A 25,692-nucleotide genomic window follows, 5' to 3' on the forward strand; every position below is an offset into this window, starting at 1 on the left:
TTATGAGCTCATTAAAAAGGAAACACAGCCTTCAGTAAGCCCTGTGCAATTTTAAAACAACCACTTGATCGTAAAACCAGGCCATAAGCTTTTCTAGACTTGGAACAAATCAATTTGGAGTTGGCTTTTTTTCTTGCAACATTCGACTCCTCATACCATTTTGAGATTGCAGTATTTCACGATAGCCCAGGGCTGAGGCTTGCTTAATTTAAAAATGGAAATGCCAGCGATTCTTTTCACCAAGGCTGTGATGTCCTGTTTGACCCCAATAGGTTTGTAGTTCTCTGGATGTCCAGAGTTTAAATTGTAAAAACTCAACATACTGCATGTTCCCTTCCACCAGAACACCTGGTGGCCCTGTCCTGACTGTTTCTGAACCTTCCTGGAGGATGAATCACTTAGAGTCCCACTGGGAAAGGTACAGTGCCCTGGACTGTGAGTGTGTATTAGCCTGTGGAAGACTCCTATTATGGGATCGTTCTATAGACCTGAGTGGATGCAGACTTGATTAACCATTCGCAGTTAAAGAGTCCTGATGTTTCCCTTCTAGCCTGTTGTTCCTTCTATTCTCTTCATCTTGGATGCTATTGACAACATGGGCTTTTGAAGATGGAGAGGGACTTTTAGCACCTCTGGCAACTAGAAGATACTTTAGCCATGACAGTGCCTGTTCTGCAATTTAGAAATGTAGGGAACTCAAGAGAGAGCTTCTGTTCGAACTGTGAAATTTTGAAGAGATCTTAGAAGGACAATGTTCAAGGCACTGTGACAATATACTCTTGAGAAGACATTTCTGCCTTCCTATATGCAAGGATAATCAGCAACTGAAAATCTAAAAATAGTAATCTCCAGTTAAGCTATAATTAAATGCTTAATTTTGCCTTCTTATTTTATTCAAATTGTGCTGTAAGTGCACTTAACCGTATGCAGATGCAAAGTGACTCATACACAAATCTGTTACGGTCTTCCCAATATTTCTCACACTTAGTAATGGCCCTTGGGAAATTTCTAGAAGAAAACACTCTTATAAAATGATGCTTAACATCTGTGCTCTGTCTCCAGAGAACAGAAAAAGGAAGTGAATCTAAAACCCAATGGAAGCAAGTGCAGAGTCATTGCAGATACCAACAGTTCATTTCTGATCTTTGATATTGTGAGAAAGATCAGTGTTTCATTAACAACAAAGTTAAGAATCGTTTGTTTGCCTAGGTTTATGATCACTGATCAATGACTGTCTCCGTGTATTAGTAGGCAACATGACACAGCAGATTAAGAACCCAGAACACTGGCTGATAGTAGCTATGATCATGGGAACTGTCATATAAAAATGTTTAAAGGCTATCCCATCTTGTTCAATTGTGTTTTTTTAACTTTAGTAATAAGACAGTTTCATATGACTTTGATTTACATTATTTCACTTGTGCCACATAACAGCCCAATATGGTAGTCAAACCTAGTATGATTTGACTTTGATTTTGCGCATAAGTATATATGTTAAGTTGGTTTTTTTTTTTCTCTTTAAGGGCGAGTTCTGATCTGAATGTAGTAATTAAGGCCAGGGGCTGAAACACGGTTTTGCTTTACTGAAATACAAGTTTTGCCATATATTCTTCTTTAAATGTTTGTGAAATATTAGAAAATTTAGAAGAATAAACATAATTTTAATATATGGGATTTCTTCTCTATCACTTTTTCAAGCCCTTTAGTTTCAACAGTTTTGTAAGGCTTTTATAGTAGAGTTCTAGACTCTTAAATCTCACATTAATTTTGTATTATGGTATTACATTACTTTTAAGTTTTTAGATCATTTTTACATCATACAGTGCAATTGACTTTCTCTTGGTGTGCAGTTCTACGAGTTTGAGCATATATAGAGATTTGTGTAACCACCACCATGATCAGAATACACAACAGTTCCAAAATCCCTCATGCTACCTCTTTACAGCCACATCCTCCCTTCACCTGTAACCCCTAGCAACCACTGATCTGTTCTTCATGACTATAGTATTGTCCTTTCAAGAATGCCACAAAAATAGAATCATACAGTACCTTTTAAAACTGGCTTCTTTCACTCAGAATGGTTTTTTTGAAATTCATCCGTTGTTACATGTATTAATGGCTCCTTCCATTTTATTGCTGAGCAGTGTTCAAGCATATGGATGTGTCACATCTTGTTTGTCCCCTCACCCATGGAATGACATTTGGATTTTTTTTTTTCAAGTTTTTAGGCAATTAGAACTGTTAGAAGCTTTCTTTTACAGTTTTCAAAAAATACTTTTCTTGTAGTAAAGTTCTACTTTCTGTCTCTATGAACTTACTTAATTCGAGCTACCTCATATAAGTGGAGTCATACAATATTTGTCCTTTTGTGTTTGTCTTCTTTCATTTCGTCTAGCGTTTTCAAGATTCAGCCATATTGTAGGATATATCAGAATTTCATTTCTTTTTAAGGCTGAGTAATATTTAACTGTATAGGCCACATTTTTTCATCCGTTCATCTGCTAATGGGCATTTAGGGTTGTTCCTACCATTGTCTATTATGAATAATGCTGCTATAAACATTGGCATATAAGTGTGTGTTTGACTTCCTGCTTTCAATTTGTTTGTATATATATGTAGAAGTGGAATTTCTGGATCAAATGGTAATTCTATACTTAACTTTTTAAGGAACTACCAAACTTGTTTTCCACAGTGACTGTACCATTTTACATTACTGCCAGTAATGCACAAGGGTTCCAATTTCTCCACATCCTCACTAACACTTTTTATTTATCTTTTTTTTTTTTTTTTGGAGACAGAGTCTCTCTCTATTGCCCAGGCTGGAGTGCAGTGGCACAGTCTCGGTTCACTGCAACCTCCACCTCCCAGGTTCAAGCGATCCTCCTAACTCAGTCTCCCAAGTAGCTGGAATTACAGGCGTGTACCACCATGCCCGGCTAATTTTTGTATTTTTAGTAGAGATGGGGTTTCACCATGTTGGCAAAGCTGATCCCAGACTCCAGACCTTATGTGATCCGCCTGCCTTGGACTCCCAAAGTGCTGGGATTATAGGCGTGAGCCATCACGCCTGACCTGTTTATCATTTTTTATAATAGATATCCTAATGGGTGTGAATTGGTATCTCATTGTGGTTTTCATATGCATTTCCCTAATGATTAATGAACATCTTTTTATCTACTTATTGGCCATTTATATATCTTCTTTGGAGAATTGTCTATTCAAGTCCTTTGCATATTTTTAAGTTAGGTTGTTTCTTTTTTTATTGTTGTTTAGTTATAGGAATTTTTAAAATGTATTCTGGATGTTAACCCCTTATCAGATACATGATTTCCAAATATTTTCTCTCATTCTGTGGGTTCTCTTTTCACTCTCTTGATAGTGTCCTTTGATGAACAGAAGTTTTTGATTTCAAAATTTTCTTTCCTTTTATTGCCTTGCTTTTGGTGCCATATCCATGAAATGGGATGCCAAATCCAATGTCATGAAGATTGTCTCCTATGTTTTCTTCTAAAGGTTTTATAGTTTTAGCTCTTACGTTTAGATCTTTGACCTTTTTTAAGTTAGTTTTTGTATATGGTATAAGGTTAGAGTCCAACATCATTCTTTTGCTTGTGGACATTCAGTTTTCCCAGCACCATTTGTTGGAAAGACTGGACTATCCTTTCCATGTCGAATGGTCCTGGCGCTCTCATTGAAAATCTCATTGAAAATTAACTTATGCAAGGATTTATTTCTTGGTCTATATGTCTGTCCTTATGCCAGTACCACACTGTTTTGATTAGTGTAGCTTTGTAGTAAGTTTTGAAATCAGAAAGTATGAGTCTTCCTACTTTGTTCTTCTTTTTTGTGATTGGTTTGTCATTTAAGGGTCCTTTAATATTACGTGTGAACTTTAAAGACAGGGTTTTTTATTTCTGCAAAAAAATGCCATTGGAATTCTGATGGGGAATGCTTTGAATCTGCAAACTGTTTTGCATAATATTATCATATTAACAATATTAAGTCTTCCAATTCATGAACACAGATATCTTTTCATTTACTTATGTCTCCTTTACTTTCTTTCTTATAGTTTTCAGTGTATAAGTCTTTGCCTCCTTGGTTAAATTTATTCCTAAGTATTTTGTTCTTTTTGATGATATTGTAAATGAAATTTTTTAAAATTTCCTTTTATGATTGTTCATTATTAGTGTATAGAAATGCAACTGGTTTTTGAGTATTGATATTATATCCTGCAACTTTGCTGAATTTGTTTATTTTTAATTTATTATTAGTTTTTGTGTGGAATTTTTAGGGTTATCTATATATAAGGTTACACTATCAGCAAATAGAGATTACTTTACATCTCCCTTTCCAGTTTGGGTGTCTTCTCTTTCTTTTTCTCACATGATTGCTTTGGCTAGAACTCCCAATGCTTTGTTGAATAGAAGTAGCAAAAGTGGGCATGCTTGCCTTGTTTCTGATCTTAGTGGTATATGACAGGTTTCTACATGGATAGACATCTTCATTTCTCTAGAGCAGTGGTTCTCAGCCAGTGTTGATTTTGACCCTCACGGGATATTTGGCAATGTCTTGAGACATTTTTGATTGCTACAACTTGGAGTGGAGGAGGTAGTGCTAATGACATCTAATGGAAAAAAATCGGGGGGCTGCTATACATCCTGCAATGCACAGGACAGCCCTCTCAACAAAGAACTATCCAGCCCCAAATGTCATTAGTTGCCACAGCTGAGAAATCCAGCTCTAGAATAAATACCTAGAAGTGGTGTTGCTGGGTCATCAAATGTGTGTTTAACTGAGTCATCAATTGTTTATTTAGCTTTGTAAGATACTGCCAAAATGTTTTCCATAATGGCTGTACCATTTTGTACTCCTACCAGCAACTTATGAGAATTCCGGTTGCTCCACCTCCTTTGCCAGCATAGTTGGTATTACCAGATTTTTAAATTTCTACCTTCTAATGGATGTATATTGGTATCTCAGTGTGGCTCTAATGTGTGCTTCCCTAATGGTAAATTATGTTGGACATATTTTGGTGTGTTTACTTGCCATCCATATATTTTCTTTGGTAGAGTATCTGTTTGATCTTTTTGCCAATTTTTAAATCAGGTTGTTTGTTTTCTTACATTGAGTTTTGAGAGTTCTTTATATATTCTGTGTACAAGTCCTCCAAAGGGGCTAGGCACGGTGGCTCACGCCTGTAATCCCAGCACTTTGAGAGGCTGAGGTGGGAGGATAATTTGAGGGCAGGAGTTGGAGACCAGCCTGGCCAAATGGTGAAACCCTGTCTCTACTAAAAATACAAAAATTAGCTGGGCATGGTAGCATGTGCCTGTAGTCCTAGCTACTTGGGAGGCCGAGGCAGGAGAATCTCTTGAACTCGGGAGGCAGAGGTTGCAGTGAGCCAAGATCATGCCACTGCACTCCAGCCTGGGTGACAGAGTAAGACTCTGTCTCAAAACAAAAACAAAAACAAAAACAAAACAAAACAAAAAAACCCAAGTCCTCCAATGGATATATAATTTGCAAATGTTTTCTCCATATCTGGAGCTTCTCTTTCCGTTCTCTTCTGTCTTTTGCGGAGTAAACATTTAAAATTTAATTAAGTCCAATTTATTGATTTTGTTTCCTTAATGGATTGTTATCATGTCTAAGAACTCTGCCTAACCTAGTTCATTAGAATTTTCTCCTTTATTTCCTTCTAAAAGAATTATGGTTTTACATTTAGGTCTGTGATCCATTTTAAGTTAATTTTTGTGTAAGATGTGAGGTGAAGTCGAAGTTGACATTTTGCATATGGATGGCCAAATGTTTTAGTACCATTTATGGAAAATATAATCCTTTCTTCATTGAATTTTCTTTGCACCTCTGTAATAAATCAGTTGGGCATATTTGTGTAGATTTTCTATTCTGTTTCATTGTCTGTCTCTTTGCCTATACCGCACAGTCTTTATTGTAGCTTTGGAGTAAATTTTAAAATCAGGAAGTGTATTTTCTCTAACTTCATTCTTGTTTTTAAAACTTGTTTTTGTTATTCTACTTCCTTTGCCTTTCCATGTGTAATTAGAGTCAGATGTTCTTTATCTACAAAGCTATCCTGCTAAGACTTTTTTTAATTGGAATTGCATTAAATCTATAAATACATTTGAGAATTGAGTCTTTACTATTCTGAATCTTCCAGTTAGTGAGCACAGTATAGCTCTCCATTTATTCAGATTGGGTTTTTTTATTTTTTTTTTTGGACGGAGTCTTGTCTGTTGCCCAGGTTGGAGTGCAGTGGCACAATCTTGACTCACTGAAACCTCCGCCTCCTGGGTTCAAGTGATTGTCATGTTTTAACCACCCAAGTAGCTGAGATTACAGGCACACGCCACCACCCCCAGCTAATTGTTTTGTATTTTTAGTAGAGACAGGGATTCACCATGTTGGCCAGGCTGGTCTCAAATGCCTGACCTCAAATGATCCATCTGCATCAGCCTCCCAAAGTGCTGGGATTACAGGCATGAGCCACCACACCCGGCTTATTTATTCAGATTTTCTTTGATTTTTTCCCCTCATAATTTTGTAATTTTTACATAGATCTTATGCATGTCCTATTAGATTTATATCAAAGTATTTCATTTTTGGAGCTATTATAAATGGTATTTTTAAAATTTCAGCTTCCAATGACCCATTGGTAGTATATAGAAATATGATTGGCTGAGTTTAGTGGCTCACACCTGTAATCCCAGGACTTTGTGGGGGCTGATGTGGGAGAATGGCTTGAGCCCAAGAGTTCAAGACCAGACTGGGCAACAAAGTGAGACCCTGTCTCTACAAAAATGTTATTAAAAACCATGCATAGCAGCTGTGCCTATAGTCCCAGCTAATCAGGAGGTTGAGACAGGAAGATCCCTTGAGCCCAAGAGTTTGAGGTTGCTGAATTAACTTATTAATTATAGGAAGTTTTTATTTTCTTCAGATTTCTTGGGTTTTTTTTTTTTTTTTTTTTTTTTTGGTAGAGACAAGGTCTTGCTATGTTGCCCAGGCTGGTCTTGAACTTTTGAGCTCAAGCCATCCTCCCACCTCAGCCTCCCAAAATGCTGGGCTTATAGGCATGAGCCACTGTGCCAGGCTTTAAGCCAGTCTTGTATTCTCTAGATAAACCCCATTTGGTCATGGTGTATTATCTCCTTGTATATATTGCTGCATTTCATCTGCTAATATTTTGTTGAGGATTTTCATGTCTGTGTTCCTAATGGGTGTTGATCTTTAGGTTTTTGTAGTGTCTTTGTGTGGTTTTGTTATTAAGGTCATGCTGGGTTCCTCAGGAAGTGTTCTCTCCTCTTCTAATTTCTGGAACAGATCGTGTAGAATTAGTTTTGTTTATTCTTTAAATTTTTGGTATAATTCACCAGTGAAACCCTCTGGGTGAATTCAATTTCTTTAATACAGGATAATCATCTATTTGATCTCAGGTGAATTATGGCTATTTCCTAGGAGTTTTCTAGTTTTACCTTCACATTTGGATTATATCACCTTGAATTAACTTGTGTGTGCTCTGAGATGGGGGTCAAGACTCATTTTTCCCCATATGTTTATCTAATTGGTTGGCACCATTTATGTAAAATAAGTATCATTTACTAACTATTCAGCAGTGCCATCTTTGCCATAAATCAAGTATCCATATATGTATGGGTTTTTTTATGGACTCTTAATTCTATTCTGTTGGTTTCCCTATCTTTGAACAATACGAACTCCCTTAGTTGCTGTAGCTTTATAAGACTCAATATCAAGGAATGTAAGTCCTCCTGCTTTGTTTCCCTCCTCAAGGTTTTTTTTTTTCTTTGACCTTTCTACTCCCATAAAAATTGTAGAAACAATTTTTTAATTTCTACCAAAAAAGGAAAAAATATTGTTCTTGGCAGGAAGGGTGGTCAAAATTACTTTATTCAACATTACTGGAGGTGAAACTACATTTATTCTATTTTTAAAATTTGATGGGACACTTTGGTAGGCAAGATAGCATGAAAAACACCTCTTATTATAAATATGATACATTTTTAAATCTAAAACTCAGCTGAAAAAAGGGAAGGGAAAAGAAATCTCTGGGGTCAAAAATATTGAAAAACGGCAACCCCCCAAATTAATAAGAATTACAAATAATAGAATCAAATGTGGAAGTAGGCAGTTTTTGGAAATACTGAGTTTTGAATATAAAATAAGTAGTTTTACTATATTTAAAGAAATAAATGAGAAATTGAAAGTTGGATTAAGTAATGACATATTATTAAAAATGACCAAGTAGATTGTAAAAGACCATTTACAACTTGTAGAAATAAAAACAAGAATGAAATTAGAAACTCAATGGATCAGATAAACAGACTAAGCACAAAGAGTGATTTAGTGAGCTGGAAGATAATTTATGAAGAAGTTACTAATAAATCAGAACAAGAAGTTAAAAACATGGAGAGGAAAGAAATTTGGGACATGGAAGATAGAATAAGAGGTCAAATATTTGTATAGTCAGAGTTGTTGAAGGAGATTATAGAAAAATAGGAGAGAAGCAATATGTCAAGGGATAATGCTAGAGTTGCTCACAATTCATGAAAGGTACCATTCCTCCACAAGCCCAAAGACTTACAAGCAGGTTAGTATAATAAAATGTTAGTGGAGTATACATGGTGGGTATATTTTCTTTAATTTGGCTGATTGCTGGAAAAATTTTATAATAATAAGTTTAGAAAAACCCTACAAAAGTGAAATGAATAAAGGCAAGAACCGAAACTAACAAAATAAACAACAAAATCAGAGAGGATCAATACAGCTGTAATTGGCTCTTTAAAAAGACTAAAATTTAACAAAACTAATAAAAAAGATATGAATTCAAGTAAGTAATATTAAGAATGAAAAACAGATAATAATTGCAAATACATGAGAGGTTAACTGCCTAAGAAATTTTTGTGAACAACTCTGTACCAATAAATTTGAAAACTTTGGTTATAGGCAAATTCTCTGAATTAAAAAAAAATCAGGGCCGGGCGCGGTGGCTCAAGCCTGTAATCCCAGCACTTTGGGAGGCCGAGACAGGCGGATCACAAGGTCAGAAGATCGAGACCATCCTGGCTAACATGGTGAAACCCCGTCTCTACTAAAAAATACAAAAAACTAGCCGGGCGAGGTGGCGGGCGCCTGTAGTCCCAGCTACTCGGGAGGCTGAGGCAGGAGAATGGTGTAAACCCAGGAGGCGGAGCTTGCAGTGAGCTGAGATCCGGCCATTGCACCCCAGCCTGGGCAACAGAGCGAGACTCCATCTCAAAAAAAAAAAGAAAAAGAAAAAAAAATCAGAAATTGACTCAAGTAGAAGTAGAAAACCTGAATGTTTATGTACCTGTTAAAGACACTGAATCAGTAGGAAAATTTGTACTACAAAGGATCATAAGGCCCAAAAAACTTTGCAGATAGTTTCAACCAAAAAGAAGAGGTAAGTGCAATCTTATATAAACACCTACCAGGAATGGGAGAAGAGAATATTGCTCACCTTACTTTATGAGGCTAAAATAATTTGATAAAACAAATAGCAATTACATAAGTAGAAAGTTGTAGGCCATTGTTACTCATGGATGCAGATTTTAAAATCCCACAGAAGAGTATGTCTAACCAAATACTCATACACAAATGTTCGTAGAAGCATTTTTTCATAGTAGCCAGAAAGGGAAAACAACTGAAATGATCATCAACTGATGAATGTGTGAATAAAATGTAGTATACTATATAATGAATAATATTCCATTGTATTATGCAGCCATAAAAAGAAATAAAGTACTGACACATGAACCTCAGATGGAAGATTGACCACAAGCCTCCAGTTTCTCTCCATCCCCAAACACTCTCTAAAATAACAGTAAAGAAATCTGTTAAAGGCATAAATCCACAAAGATATGAAGAATTGGAGAATAAAATAGCAGTAGCATATTGGAAACTGGAATGCAGGTAGATATGTAGTAAATGACTTACAAGACCCTCCCCCCCGCAAAAAAAATTAAATCTTAAATGTGATGGAAGGCAGGCAAGAAGCAACTTGACTTAGACTACCCAAAGAATTCAGGAATTGTCCACAGTAGGTAGTTCTGAAGTAGGGTTGAAGGGAAAGTAAAAGAAGTAGTAGTGGTCAAAGACATCAGGTAAATTCCAAGATCCCTTCCCTCACTCCATGGAGATGAAACACTATGACTTTCCATCCCCCATCTCATAGAAAAGTTGAAGTGCAGTCTCTCTGGAGAGAGTAAAACAAAAGATCTCTGCACTGGGGGATACTAGACATATTTGACCATGAATACTATACTAACAACAAGGTGATTAAGTAAATAGGCATAATGGATATGAGAACCATTCTTAAGCCCTTTTCCAGAATGTTGACAACCAGACCTTTACAATTGAGTTTGGATATTAGAAAATAATTCTCCAGGCTATTTGAGCAGCCCAAGTGGCAAAATGTAGTTCCTAATATTGAGGGTTACTTAAGATAACCACCCAATGGGATCACCCTGCAGAAAACTCCAGAGTTGACAAACACCATCCATGTACACAAAGCTTCATGTTAGCTTTTTGGTCTTTCGCTCATAAGTATAAGCAACAGTCAGTGATTTCATGTGACATTTCAGGAGAACTCTAGCATGAAAGATTGAGACCAAAACAGATTAGACAAAATAAGAACTATGCCAGAAGGAAAAGCCTTTTTATTTATTTATTATTTTATTTTTTGTGTGTGGCGGAGTCTTGTTCTGTCGCCCAGGCTGGAGTGCAGTGGCGTGATCTCAGCTCACTGCAACCTCTGCCTCCAAAGTTCAAGTGATTCTCCTGCCTCAACCTCCCGAATGGCTGCGATTCCATGTGCACGCCACCATGCCTGGCTGATTTTGTATTTTTAGTAGAGACAGGGTTTCACCATGTTGGCCAGGCTGGTCTTGAACTTCTGACCTCAAGTGATCCGCTCACCTTGGCCTCCCAACGTGCTGGGATTAAAGGCATGAGCCACTGTGCCTGGCTAGGAAAAGCCTTTTTAAAACTCTATTATTACCAATATTCTCAGGGAGATGAGCTATTACAACCATAAACCAGGAATATCTATTAAGTCAACCAAGCACATTAACAGATTAAAGGAGAAAAATGATATATTATCTTACTAGATGCAGAAAAAGCATTTGATAGAACTCAACATCTATTCATGAAAAAATCTATTAGTAAACAAGGAATAGAGGAATTTTCTTTAACGTCATAATAAATGAAAAATGAATCTTATAGAACCTATAGTAGATATCATATTCAGTGTTTAGACACTAAAAATATCTCCTAAAGAAACAAAATGAGTAAAAATGAGAAAGGAAGGAAGAAGACAAACAGTGATTATTCATAGATGAAGTGATAACTCAAAATAATCTGCTTATATGAGTGATAATTTGAAATAATCTACTTAGAAATAATTAGAATTACTAAATTAGTAAAATAAATAATTACAATTAATAAAAGATATCAAGATTGATGGATATAAAGTCAATATACACAATCCAGTTGGAGGTCTATATAATGGTAACAAACAGAAAAAAGAATTTAAACGAAACTTACCATTTACAGTAACAACAAACTGTAGGTATTTAGGGATAAATCTAACAAAAAAATATTGTGGAGAAAATTATTAAAATTTATCAAAAGACATTAAGGAGAATGAAATAAGTGGAAAAGTAGACCATGTTCCTGAATAGGAAGACTCAAATATTAAAGACATTACCTTACCAATTCCCTAACAGAGATTTTTGAGGAACTTTGAAGCTGATTCTGGGGGAAACTAGTTATCCATGTTGAGTAAAAACAACAACAAAAATGGAATGAATTTTATTTCTATTGCTCCACCATATACATTATTAAAATCAGTTCAAGTGAGATTATTGCTTAAACATGGAGCAAATTATTACAAAACTTTATAATTTCAGGAAAAAATATAGATAAATAAATCATGACCTCAGCATAGGGCAGGATTCCTTAAACATAATGCAAGTGCAAGCCATGCAGGAAAAGATTGACATATTACGTTAAAAGTATTTCTTAGTCAAAATAAATCCCATAAAAAGAAATGAAAAGACAAGAAGCTAGACTTTAATGAGCTATCTGTAACATACATGATAGCAAATGATTACTCTCCAGGGCATAGGAAAAAGTACTCAGGGTAAGTAAGAAAAATAGACAATTAAATACAAAAATTAACCAGAAACAAGGCAAAAAAAAAAAAAAAAAAAAAAAAGAACCCAAAAAACAAAACAAACCCAAACAGGCAATTCACAGAGGAGAAATAAATGACCTTTCAACATATGAACAGGTACTCATACTAATTAATAATCAGGGGAATGGAAAACCAAACCACAATAAGATACCATTTTACCTGTCTCAGGTAGGAAAAATGTTAAAACGTCTGACAATACCAAATGTTGACCAGGATGGTACACGTGTAGATCGGTTCACTCTGGAAAATAGTTTGGTGATGTTTAGTAAAGTTGGAGATGCTCATATTCTATAACCCAGTGATTCTATTCCCAAGTAAATGCCCTGGAATTTCTCCCACAGGTGCATGAATGTCCATGGCAGCATTGCTTGTAATAGCCCCCAAACTGGGAGCAACTCAAATATCCTTTGATGGCAGAATGGTTAAATAAGTCATACAATGGAATATCTGACCCAGTGCAAATGAGTGAAATAGGGCTAATGCATCAACACAAGTGAATGTGGAGTACCTAATATTGAACACAAAACTGAAGCCACCCAAAATGTATGCAATGTGATTCTGTTGATATGACATTCAAAAACAGACAAAAGGAAATAGTCTGTTATTTAAGGATACTTGCATACTCATAAAACTATATTTAAAAGTAAAAGGAGTGGTATGCACAAAATTCAAGATAGTGCTTTACCTCTTGGGAGGAGAAGGAAAGATGGTAGAGGGGAAACAGCTTCAAAGATATAGATCGGTAGCATTTCACTTCTGAAGCTGGGCCCTGAGTTTCATCTGTGTTATAACTGTATTGTGCAAATTATATTTAAATGCATTTGGGATGCCTTCACGAGAACTTTAATATGTATAGTTGATCTCGTCAGGGTTTTAATCTCTAAAGTATCACAGACCTGTCAGATTCGTGAAGCAAATTCCTTTTTGAGTGAATTTTGGCATACTGTTCCCATGGTGAATAATGGTATAGTTTCATTGTGATGGCCAGATTGGCTATGTTCTGTTTAAAATTACAGTTCTCACTCAGATATGCAGGCTGATTGACTCAGGTCTCATCAGACTATTCTGTTACGATATGACGGCATCTGCTTGGGTGAAGCCACAACTTGTCCTCCTTCCCTTGAGCAACCCAGATAGACATCATTAACCTGACTCCTGCGATGTTGGTTCCTAGGAGGAGCACCGAACAGCCAGTTCCCTGAGCAGTGGTGCTTTTACGTGGACAAAGAAATTCAGCCTAGATTATTTGGCCCTGGACTTCAATTCAGCATCACCAGCCCCCATGCAGCAGGTAGGAAGGGCTTTGCGTCTGAGAATCCCCAGGTGATTCCATTTCTGCATAGACTTTTCCGATGATCAAATCATGCATATTCTCCTTAGAAAGTGTGAAAAATGCAGACATGTATAATGAAGAATATTAAAATCAGCCCTAATCCCATTTCCCAGACAGAATGAAATCTTGGTGTATTTCCTTCTAGGGTGTGTTCTTTGTGTGTATATATATAAATAGATGTGATATTCACACTTCAAAATTTGGACCATAAAGTTTATAGAAAAATGTCTCAGGCAGAAATGAGGGTGAGGTAGAGGACCCTCCAGGTGTACGAACATCCTGTTTAGGGAACAAGTAACAGCCTAGTTTGGTTAGACCTGAGGGAGCAGTGGAAAGAACTGTAAGTTGGAAGTGGAACCCCTTAGTAAGGGGCCTTGAATGCCAAGTTGGGCAGCTACCCCTTTGGGTAGAATTCTCATCTGAAAAATGGAAATCAGAAATGACAACACTTATGTCAAGAACTGTTGTGAGGATTAATTGAGTTAATACAGGTAAGTCATCATAGCTGTGAACTAGTATCACCCACTGTACAGCGTAAGGAATGAGTGCATGGGAAACAATGGAGGACTTTCCTACTCTTTTGCTGAGGTAACTCCTACTTCTTTTCTGCTTTTAATATCATTCCAAAAACCTGATATGAGACTGGAGAAAAGCTGTTAAGAAGGGTGGGAGCAATAAGTATAAAAGGAGCATTAGTCAGTTTTGCTAGACTATGCACTCAAAGCAAACAACCCCCAAATCTCATCTACTTTCAACACAAAGGCTCTTTTATTGCAGGCCAGAGCCTTTGTGTTCCAGGTCATCTCCAGTCCAGGGCCCAGGCAAGAGAAGCAGCCCCCATCTGAAGTGTGCTGGCCTCCTGGCAGAGGAAAAAGAGAGATTGCAGAATCACAGAATACCTCTTTTCTCCTTATGATTGGAACATGTCACTTCCTTTTTGTTATTGTTGTTTTGTTTTCATGAGACAAGATCTCACTCTGTCACTCAGGCTGGAGTGCAGTGGCATGGTCATAGCTCACTGCAGCCTCGATCTCCTGGGCTCAAGGTATCCTCCCATCTCAGCCTCCCAAGTAGCTGGGACTACAGTTGCACACCATCACCCACAGCTGTTTTTTATCTTTTTAATAAAAAATGATCTTGATCTCCTGGGCTCAAGTGATCCTCCCGCCTTGGCCTGTGTATTAGTCCATTCTCATGCTGCTATGAAGAAATACCCAATTATAAAGATTCCTTTATAAATTACCCAGTCTCAGGTATTTCTTACCCAAAGTGCTGGGATTACAGGCACATGCCACCATGCCAGGCCATGTCACTTCCACTTACATTATATTGGTCAAAGCAAGTCAAGTGGCTAGAGCAAAGTTGAGGGAAGCAGCGCGTGTTTGTGCACACACACGCGCATATACGAAGTATAAAGCTTCCACACAAAGAAAAGGGCAACAAATATTTAACAATGTAATTTAATACAAAAGGGTAAACATTTTCCTGACATTTTAAGTTAGATGTAATGAAAACCTTTTTGTTCTCCTTCTTCAGAAACTTCTCCTTTCAGAAGAACAAAGAGTAGACTATGTCCAAGTGGATGAGCAGAAGACACAGGCTCTCCAGAGCACAAAACAGGAGTGGACGGATGAGAGGCAATCCAAAGTATGAGAAACAGGGAAACTTGGGGCTCAGTTTAAGTTTTTTCTATTTTTTTCTTTTCAACTAAAAACACACTGATGGTCAACACAGGTCAAAACCAAGAGAGAATGTGTAGTCTTCAAGGTCTTGGCCAGAACCTTTAGGAAAGAAGACCTCTTTATACATTGAAGGAACAAAAGAAGGAAGCATTTGCCTTCCTGAGGGGGCTCTGAGAGAATCTAGCCTCCCCCCTGTCTTATCGGAGCAAAGATTGGAGTGAGTGTTGCCACCAACAGGATTTTATCGTTTGACTCCAATACCTGAAATTCTGACCTGTCTCCTGTGCTTCAATGAGAATGATAAATTATCCTAGCAAAGGGGCCTCTGGAGACCATCTTGTTCCAGCCTCTGAAGACAGTTGAGGAGATCAAGCCCAGTGATGGTGGCAAAATCTTACTCCAAGGACTTCAGCAGACTAGTCATGTCAATCCCCAAATAAAGACAAGTGACAGGGGCAATGGATCTCAGGCTCTGAGATAAGTATATCAGATGACACTGGTGGCTCTAAGGACATTGCAATTAAGCAGCTACCTGTAGCCAGGTATTCTGCTGCTCTTGGTCTTTTCCCACGCACCGTCTCATGTCTTCTCCGAAAGACTTTGGAAGATAGGCATGGAAGAGACCGTTGATGCCACTTTGAAGAAAAGAACACTGAGAACTAGAGGAGGGAATGCTTTGCCCAAGATTATCACAAAGCCAAGACCCAGAGTCCGGCTTAGAATACAGTTGTCCAGGCTGCCAATTGCAATCTCATTCCTCTACCTCATACTTCCTCTGAGGATTTTGACAAAATGGATTAATTGGGTGAGCCTTGGAGACATGTGGGAAACACCTGCAGACACAAAATGAGTAGGGATCTGAACAGTTTTGATACTTGAAAGGTGTGCATGTCAAGTGAGGGTTTCTTTGTGCGATGTTCAACTGGAACTCTATCAGTAGTTACAATTAGAAATACCTACTAATGGTCAGTCTGAAGGCCATTCTCATGGTCCCCTATGCAGTGTGTTTCCCTGTGAGCTGGCTAATGCTAGCAGAGGAATTTTTACCACTTTGGGGAAGGCGTAGGTTGTCTCTGGCTATCCTATGATGGGCCCAAGCTTTGGAGTGATAGAGAAAAATGACCAGGAAAAATATGAATACCATTCTTAGCTTTCCCAGCCAATTGCTCCCCTCTGCTTGAGAAGTAACTAGGTACTGAGAGTACAAACACTCCCACTTTATAATGAGGGTGTCATGTCACCCCTTCCTTTACAGGTCCTGGGGTCCAGGAGACCCAGAATGAAGGTGTTAGTTGGGCATGAAGTGTTATTTAATGTCTGTTCTTGATCCTTCTGAGCACCTACAGCTGGAAACTAAGCAGATACTGGTCCTGCATTCTGACTGAGATTTTGTCTTCTTTATGAGGATAGATCAAATTGGCAGTCAGGCCCATGATAGTCAGTGCAGTTGGGGCAGTTGTAGACTTTGCTACAGGATTTCAGGATTTCCAGTCACCCCACAGGTAAGTAAATGCCAAAGTCGTCTTTTTTCAGACCATACAAGAAGTCATTTTGATTTTCAAAGAAGCCATATTGATTTTCAAAGAAGCAGGTTCTGGTGACATTATTTTCTTCCTTGGACAAAGTGGGGGAAAATTTCTAAGTATTTTAACTGAGTTCAGAGTCCTTAGTGAGCCTGGACAGAGCAAGGAGAGGGCTCCCCACTCCCTAAGCCCCACAGCCAGCTCTGCATCACCACAGACAGCCAAAGCTGGTGAGGAGCTGCCTTCTTCCCCATGTGACTTGCAAAGAGACTGAGGCAAGAAACCAGGGCTTCAAACTGCCAGTTCCCATGTGTGGAGCACTTGTGTTAGGATCACTGATTATCTGACAAAGGCTGATGCAGAAAAAAATTGTAGGCCCAAGTGTCAAGAACCCAAGTGTCAAGGCCCAAGTGTCAGATTGGAGATAGAAAAGAATAGCTGAAATTATATCAGTAGTGAAATGTTACTCAATTGACCCCCCCCAAAAAAGAAAAGAAATCTGTTTCTACAAAACATTTCCAGAAATGTATTTATAGCATGAAGAAATACACACATGGGTAGTGTGACCTGTTTGGATGTGATTACTGAAAAATGGAATACTCTGAATAGGCACTCTCTGCATTAAAGGTGTGGAAGGTGATAGGGGTCAGAATTTTAAAATTTTAATTTTGAAAATGGTGACTCACCCCTCATTTCCAGAGTGTATGCAATTATGTCCTGCTTTGATAACTGTTAGAGGATGGCTATGCAAAAGCATAATGATTCAAGAAAACAAAGTACAGGTAGTTTTTGAGCTGACACCAGCAAAGGTACCATAAGTCAAAATATTGGTTTTGGTGGAGATGATCGATGTGTGTGTGTGAGAGAGGGCTATGTTTCTGACCAAGGGCCTGATGTTTGTTACAGAAATGATCCCAGAGACCTACAAGATGTGGGAATCAGCATAACAGGGCAATGCAGCAATTAACCCCACTTTGTTTTCTGTAGTTCCTTTTTGTTTCATTTTCTTCTGTCTCATCGCATTAGAAAATTCCTCCCAGTCAGGAGTTGTCCAGTGCAGGACAAGGGACCCAAGGGTCTCAAGCCTGCAAGTCCAGAAGGTGACAAACCCAGGAGCACTGGGAGTTAAGCTTTCCTTGGGGAAGGAAGAGCCTTGAGGTCCAGCACACAGCCTGGCTCTAAAGGCACGAAGCGACCTGCCCACCGCACAGTCCACTTCACAGGATCAGCTGAATCATGACCTTTAAAAGTTTCAAGTTGAAACTGAAGGCTGTCCTCAGACCTGGCTTTTTCCTCAGTCCCTGTTCATACCATCTCTGCACCCCCAATCACACTGATTTTTCAAATTCTTTTTGTTTTTACTGTTTCATTTCTGGCATTAATAAAAGTCTTATAAGGAGGAATCGTGACTTAAGTTCTTTTTTATTTAAGTGATGACATCCAATATAAATAAGGATCATGTTTTAAAAGCTGAATATTTGAAAATGGACTTCATAACCACTTTTACATTGAAGTACAACAAACTTAACCTGACTCACGTGCGTGTTATTTCACTGCAAACAGTTGAGCAGGTGTCTGTAATCAATACTGCTTCGGCTCAGCCAAACCATATCTTGTCATTTTCTTTATTTCTTCGTTGGAAACTAGCTTTTATAATTGACACTAAAATCAGCTGCTCTCCCTGACACCATGTATAACATGACCTTCATGATTACTTGCATGAGAAGGCAACTGCCCTAGGCCTGCCTGTCCTCAGCAGGCGTCTCTTTTGCCACCACCTCCCTTTTCTCCATAGCTGAGTCTCCCAGATGCCCTGGGTGCTGGGTCAGTGGCATGTCGAGGCCATGAAGCAAGGAAGGGACAAACAAAGTAGGGAGGGGACGGGCTCAGATTTGGGGGAAACAGACCAAAGGCATAGAGAGAACAGGCCTGGGGGATCCTGGGGCAGAGAGAAAGGACAAAAAGCCACATTAAATGCCTCACCCCTGGTGAAGTACGAGGCCAATCATGAACACTTTTTTCCTACACACACACTCTAGACCAAGTCTCCGACCCACAAAAACAGCAGGTTGGCCCATAAGGCCAAGTGAGAGACTCAGACCCTCACATACATGGACGCTGGAGAGCCGCAGGGACTAGATGGCTGTGCAGGGTAATCAGGTGGACAAAATGATCCAGATGGATAAAATGAATCTTGACCCCACTCTGCCGCCACATATAAACACAGATTCCGAGCGGACCTCAGTGGGAAAGGCAGAACAATAAACTCTATGTGTTCCCTCTGCTTTAGGGGAGCCGTTTTGCTTGTAAGCACTGTTGTTTGGTCTTTGTTTCATGGTCAAACACCTCTATTTTACTTAGTTTTTTTGGCTTCCTCTTTCTTTATTGGGCACTTTGTAGATGTCACGCAGGTCTAAAAGTCACACTGTTAAATAATTATTTAAAAACTGACCAGGACAAAGGTCCTGGTTCAGAGCTCCAAACCAGAAGCAAAAAGGAATCGGGGCAGTGGGCTGGGGGTACTCCTCCAACATCACCAAAACCCAGAAAACAAGGATCCTAAGTTCCTCCGCGGGCCAAATCCAGGGCTTGGGCCCTTGGGCTAACCTGCAGGTGCCTCTGACTGCATCACACTCAGAGTAAGGTAACCAGCAAGGGGCTGGAGGGAACGGCCAGCAGAGTCCCTACATGGACAGATGTAACTGGAAGGAGGACAGGAAACAGTTACTGTCCAGCTGTAGATAAGACAGTGCAGCTAAGGCACGTTGAGGGGCAGGGGAGAGGCTGGGGGAGCAGTATTGCAGCAATGCAGGAGTGTAGCCCCAGGGTCCTGTCCTGAGCAGCTGGTCAGGGTAGCAGCTGTTAGTTCCCAGATGGAGCTCCTGACCCGAGAGGCAAGAGATCTAAGTCCAGCTGTTCTTGTAAATGCTGATGGTAATGCCCTATCTTGACATGACAGTGTTTTCGGATCATGCCATCTGTGGGTAGTAGCTCTCCAGTTAGCAGCTTCAGAAGAGTTGACTTCCCTGCTCCATTGGGCCCTACCAGAGCCACTCGTGTGTCAAGGTCAATTCCAAATTCTAGATTATTGTAGATGCAAGGCCTACTTTTATATACTTGAAGCTCACATTTTGCACCATAATGACAGGTGGAGGGATCTTGCCACATGGTGGGAAATAAAATGACAGTGTCTTATCACTCACGACCCTCTCTGTCAGTGCTGATGCCATCATTTTCTGTAGCGTCTTCTCCTTGTTCTAGGCCTGCCGGGCCAGCTTGGCACTGCCATGACCAAACCTCACAATGTAGTTCTTCATGTGTGCAATCTGATCTTGCTCCCAGTGAAACCTCTTCATCTGGTTCTCCTCCAGCTCTAGCCACATCTTCACATACTGATCATAATTACCCATATAATACTTCAGTTTCTTGTTGTGCATATGAATGATGTTGGTACAGACACCACTCAGAAATCCTGGGAATGGGAGACTAGGACCAAGATGCGCTTAAAAGATTTTAGTTCTTCTCCAACCACATGCAAGCATCTAGGTCCAGGTGGTTGGTGGCTCATCCAGGAGCAACATGAAGGGCCAAATAAAGAGGGCTCTGGCAAGGGCAGCCCTCATCCTCCAGCTGCCACTGAAGTCTTTTAGCTTCTTGCGCTGCGTGGCAGGTGTGAAACCTAGTCCATGTAAGATCCACGAGGCCCTCATCTCCATTGACAATTCCATTCAGTTCAACAAATATTTAATGATCACCTGCTACATAAGAGGTATTCTTATTGGTGCTGGGTATATAAGAATGAGTGAAACAAATATGTCTTTCCTTAAGCTTCTGTTGTGGCAGGATGTGGTGGGCAGTGTTGGTGCCCTGCCCAAGTCCTCTGGCACCCCTTTCTCTGATTCCATGTGCTCTTCCTTCTGAAGCCTACACCCCTGGAGCTCCTTCTCAGAGGATAGCCCCTCAGCTCCTGGAGCTGCTTTACCTGCAAGAGCAGAGAGCTGGAAATGGCTCGGAATTCACTCTCCCTACCCTGTGGAACCTGGCTGAATCTTTCCTCCCTCTGGGATTGCACCCTTGCTTGGATTCTTCTTCTTTGCTCTGCTTTCCCCACTAGGGGTTCTCAGCTTTTGGGGTGTCCAATTTTCATACATTGCCTTCTTGAAAAATGGTCACAACAATATTTTCTGTCTTGCTTGCTCTTTCAGCATCTAGCCACTCCCCATTAAGAGATGGAGTCTATGTCCCATCCAGTAGAACTTGGGTAGTGATGCCGTGGCCAATGGTGTACAGCAGAGGGGACTCTGACTTCTGGGGCCAGGTCATACACGATGATACATCTTCCACCTGATATATATATCCTTGGAATCCAGCCATTATGCTGTGAGGAAGCACAGGCCACATGAAAAGGAACCAAGTTGGTTGGCCCTCAGACTCTTCTGAGTGTTACCAGCTGGCAGGCAGCACAAAATTGTCCCCTTCCTGTGTAAGACATCTTGGAAGCAGATTCCTTCAGCCTTCAGTTTAGCCACCCTAGCTGCTGCCACATGGAGCAGACATGAGCCTTACTCCCAGTGGCTGCCCAAACTGGAGATGCAAATGATCATCATTGTTTTGAGTCACTAAGTTTAGGGGTGGTTTGTTATGTCGCAACACTTACTAGACCACCAACCGAAGACAGAGGTGAGACAGGAAATACAAAACAAATTTGTACATTATACTGTATTTTAGAAGGTGGCAAGCAGTATGGGCAAAAAGAAAAGGGCAGTGAATTGGTCTGTGAGGGGTGCAGTTACATGATGAAGTAGGGTGAGGAGATGAAAATCGAGAAGATTTAAAGGAGATAAAGGAGCCAGCCATGAGTTAGATTTGAGAGAGCACCAAAGGTAGAGAGAGCAGAGTGTGCAAAAGCCCTCATTCAGCAGAAATCCTGGAATATTGAAGGTACAGATGCAACACCAGGGTGGCTGGTATGGTGTTTGTAAGAGAGAGTATAGCAGAGAAGGTGGAGAGGTAATGGAGGATTCACAGATTACAATGTAAGGCCTTATTGGCCCTTATAAGGATTTTATCTTATCTTCTGACTGAGAAGGAAACCAGTGAAGGGAATTGAGTAGGGGAGACATGTGATTGGACTTAATGACTTGAAAGGATCACTGTAGAGAATATATTATAAGAAGATTAAGATTAGAATAGGGAGACCAGGTAGGAGGTTATTGCACTCAGATAGGCAAGAGGTGGTTGTAGCTCAGACCAGAGTGGCAGCAGTGGAAGTGGTGCGATGTGGTTGGATCTTGGATAGCTTAGACAGAATGACAGAATTTGCAGAGGGATTGCATGTGGGTGATGAGAATAAGAAAGGAGTCAAGAATGACTCCAGGGTTTTTCACCTAAGCAACTGGATGGGAGTATTCTCTTGGATTTCCAAGCAGATCATTATTTTTAGTATATGCAAAAGCTGCAGAGTCCTATAGCTGGGTCCATTTCCTAGGGACTCATGACACTGTGCAACCTTCCTATGCCTCAGTTTGAGTGCGTGTGTGTGAGAGAGAGCATGCCCACTCACATGCATGTTCCCCTTGAGGTTTTCCAACTGCAAAATGAGGGTTGTAACAGCCCCTAATATACCTAGAGATTATTGAGTCATGGTTGTTGTTAGATGACATAAAAGAGGTGATACATCTACAACAGGATCTGACCCACAAAATATTGTCACTTGTTATTTTTAATGGAAGTTAGATATTATTTTAAATGCTTTGCATGTTATAGCTGATGAAATCCTCACTATGTGGCTGATATTATCAAGGCCAGCTTTATTGACAGGTGAATTTAAGGATCTGCTAAATAGATGGTATAAGGGATGTGTGGCCAAGAGAAAATTCTAAGAATTCAGCATATTATTTTTGATCTGAACAGCTGTTATTAATCAGTGTGTAGAAGAGTTGGAAGTGGGGAAAGATTAGAGGTTCAGTTTTGGAGTGTTAATTTTATCTCTCAAGCAATTGCAGATGTCAGGATAGGCAGTTGGATCTATGAGTGTGGAGTGTGCCTTGGAGTCTAGAGACATAATTTATACACACACACATGCCCATGTGCACATTTAACATAATATCTAACTTTCATTATAAATAACTAGTGGTAATATTTAGTGGGTCAGAGCCTGTGTATAATTTATGTCTCAACATGAGTCAATACGCACGCGCACACACACACACACACACACACACAATTTATCCATGGGATTAGACCAGTATATCAAGAGAATGACTGTGAAAGTGAAGATGCCCTCCTCAGCTCCGATGTAATTGCCTTTATAAACAAACAGGTGAAACAATTCCCTGTAGTTCCCATCTGTCCCTCTGTCAAGACACACACATACTCATACTGCAACCCACTACATGGATTTCATTCCCTTTCCCCTCCCAGGTGTCTCCATCAACAGTTTGAGAAACCCTACCTTAGCTAATAGAGATGCAAATAGCAGACTCAACAAATTTATGGCCAGATGTTTTCTCTCAGGTGTCACAGATACAGTGGACTCTGCAGCAGAACTATGAAGTGCTTTATCTGTGTCTCAGAGGACAAAGCACAAAAGTTCTCAATTCCATGAGAGCAGCAAAGCCTCGCACGTTCTGTCCACTGACTGCAAGTGTGCCCGATGGAATATACTTAACACTACTAAACTGTACACATAAAAATGGTCAACATGACACCTTTTAGGTTTTGTGTTTTGTTTTTTTTTTTTTTTTAACCACAATTTAAAAAATCCTCAAGAACTGCTGAACGGACAGCATACACAGTCATCCAGATGATACACTCATGGAAAAAAGTCCTTTCTTCCTTCCTTCCTTCCTTCCTTCCTTCCTTCCTTCCTTCCTTCTTTCCTCCTTCCCTCCCCCCTTTCTTTCTTTCTTTCTTTCTTTCCTTTCTCTCTCTTTCCTTCTTTCCTTCCTTCTTTCTTTCTTTCCTTCCTTTCTCTCTCCTTCCTTCCCTTCCTTTCTTCTATGCCTCCATCCCTGTCTCCTTCCTTCCTTCCTTCCTTCCTTCCTTCCTTCCTTCTTTCATCTCTCTGTCCTATCTATCTCTATCATGAAAGAAAATGAAGTAATTAAGAGTAGGGCTTTGTAAACTGGAGTCTGGAGATTGAGAGAAGATTGCACTCACACCTGATAAAGTTCAAACCACAGAATGTTCCAGTAGACTTTGATACACAACTAAGGTCAGTATCTGCCAGCCTTGAAAGTCTCTCGGCTGGGAGTACCCCCATTAAATAACCAGTCTGAACAAGTTTGTAATTTGGGATTTCTGCACAGCCAATGAACTGCCTCAGAAAATAACTTTTTGTGGAAATCTCCTGTATAAAATTTATTCTACCCTTGCCTTATCAGGGCTGGCCTGATTCAGTCTACCTGAATTGCAATTCTTTGTTTCCCAAATAAATGTTATTTTCTTTGGCCTCTATGTCCATCTTTCTTCAGTTAACACTCTATATCTATCTCCGTCTATCATCTGTATTATGTATCAAAAGCAAGTTAGTTTGTGGTCATGGAACAATATGAACACATTTATTGCCATGGAAAAACAAAGTGCAACGTTCTGTCATAGAAAGTCAGACTGGCTTACTGATGATGTGGGTTACTTGGCATACGTTTTGTCGTTAGGCTGAGCTGAATGTAGACTCCAGCATTCCCACAGAATGCACTTCAAACACATATGCTATATATACACTAGACCAGATACCTTACCGCTTGCAACTATTACACACTTGATAGCAAAATCACCTGGAACATATTTTCAGATGTGTGTGAGCAAGAAATATTTGAAGAACAGAGATATAAGAAGCAGACACACATCAACTTGGAAAGAAGCCTTAGAGCCATGCACAGGCAGGACATTGAGACCCCAGAGCACCTAGTGTAGCTCACACCTGCTTAATCTAATGTATTTCAAAATGACAAAATATACTAGTTTTAAGATATCAAACAAACACTATGTGATATGGTTTGGAACTGTGTCCCTACCCAAATCTCCCGTTGCATTGTAATCCCCAGCGTTGGAGGTGGGGCCTGGTGGGAGGTGATTGGATCATGGGGTCGGTTTCTCATAGTTTAACACCATCCGCCTTGGTGTTGGTGTGGCAATAGTGAGCGAGTGCTCACGAGATCTAGTTGTTTAAAAGTGTGTAGTACCTCTCCCCTCTCTGTCTTCCTCCTGCTCCAGCCCTGTGAGATGTACTTGCTTCCCCTTCTGTGGGAGGCAAGCCACCCAGGTGCCGAGGCGAGAGACCGAGGGCACGAGCTGTTCCAGTATAATAAAATATATAAAATAAGAATAGTTATACTAGATATAGATAATAGATATGATTATATATGAATATCATTAATCATTAGTTTGTAGCAATTACTCTTTATTCCAATATTATAATAATCCTCGCTCTACAATCATAACCTAGGAAAAACCAGAGATAGGAGCTGAGGGGACGGAGTGAGAAGTGACCAGAAGACAGGAGTGCGAGCCTTCTGTAATGCCCGGGCAGGGCCACCAGAGGGCTCCTTGGTCTAGCGGTAGTGTCAGTGTCGAGGAAAAACAGTCGCTCCTTTGCAGACTGGGAAAGGGAGTCTCCCTTTCGTCGGAGGAGTTCAGAGAAGACTCTACTCCTCCACCTCTCGTGGAAGGCCTGACATCAGTCAGGCCCACCCGCAGTTATCCGGAGGCCTAACCATCTCCCTGAGATGCTGTGCTTCAGCGGTCACGCTCCTGGTCCGCCTTCACGTTCCATCCTGTACACCTGGCTCTGCCTTTTAGATAACAGTAGCAAATTAGTGAAAGTACTAAAAACCTCTGATATGCAGAAATAATGGCATAAGCTGTCTCTCTCTCTCTCCTCTCTTTCTCTCTGCCTCG

At 39.8% G+C, this 25,692-nt stretch overlaps 1 protein-coding gene across 3 annotated transcripts in view; it reads left to right on the forward strand.

Annotated features, from left to right (window-relative positions):
• The window catches only part of GAB3 (GRB2 associated binding protein 3), a 66,300-nt gene extending 48,109 nt beyond the window's left edge, over window positions 1-18,191 (forward strand). For all 3 annotated transcript variants that reach the window (XM_023193612.2, XM_023193611.2, XM_023193613.1), the window contains exons 9-10: window positions 13,428-13,544; window positions 15,123-18,191. In XM_023193612.2, coding sequence (XP_023049380.1) covers window positions 13,428-13,544; window positions 15,123-15,239 — 234 coding nt within the window. In that variant the 3' untranslated portion in view covers window positions 15,240-18,191. The remainder of the gene's footprint in view (window positions 1-13,427; window positions 13,545-15,122) is intronic.
• The last annotated feature ends 7,501 nt before the right edge of the window (window positions 18,192-25,692 follow it).

Source organism: Piliocolobus tephrosceles, chromosome 12, assembly GCF_002776525.5.
Source record: "Piliocolobus tephrosceles isolate RC106 chromosome 12, ASM277652v3, whole genome shotgun sequence".
Lineage (NCBI taxonomy): Eukaryota > Metazoa > Chordata > Mammalia > Primates > Cercopithecidae > Piliocolobus > Piliocolobus tephrosceles.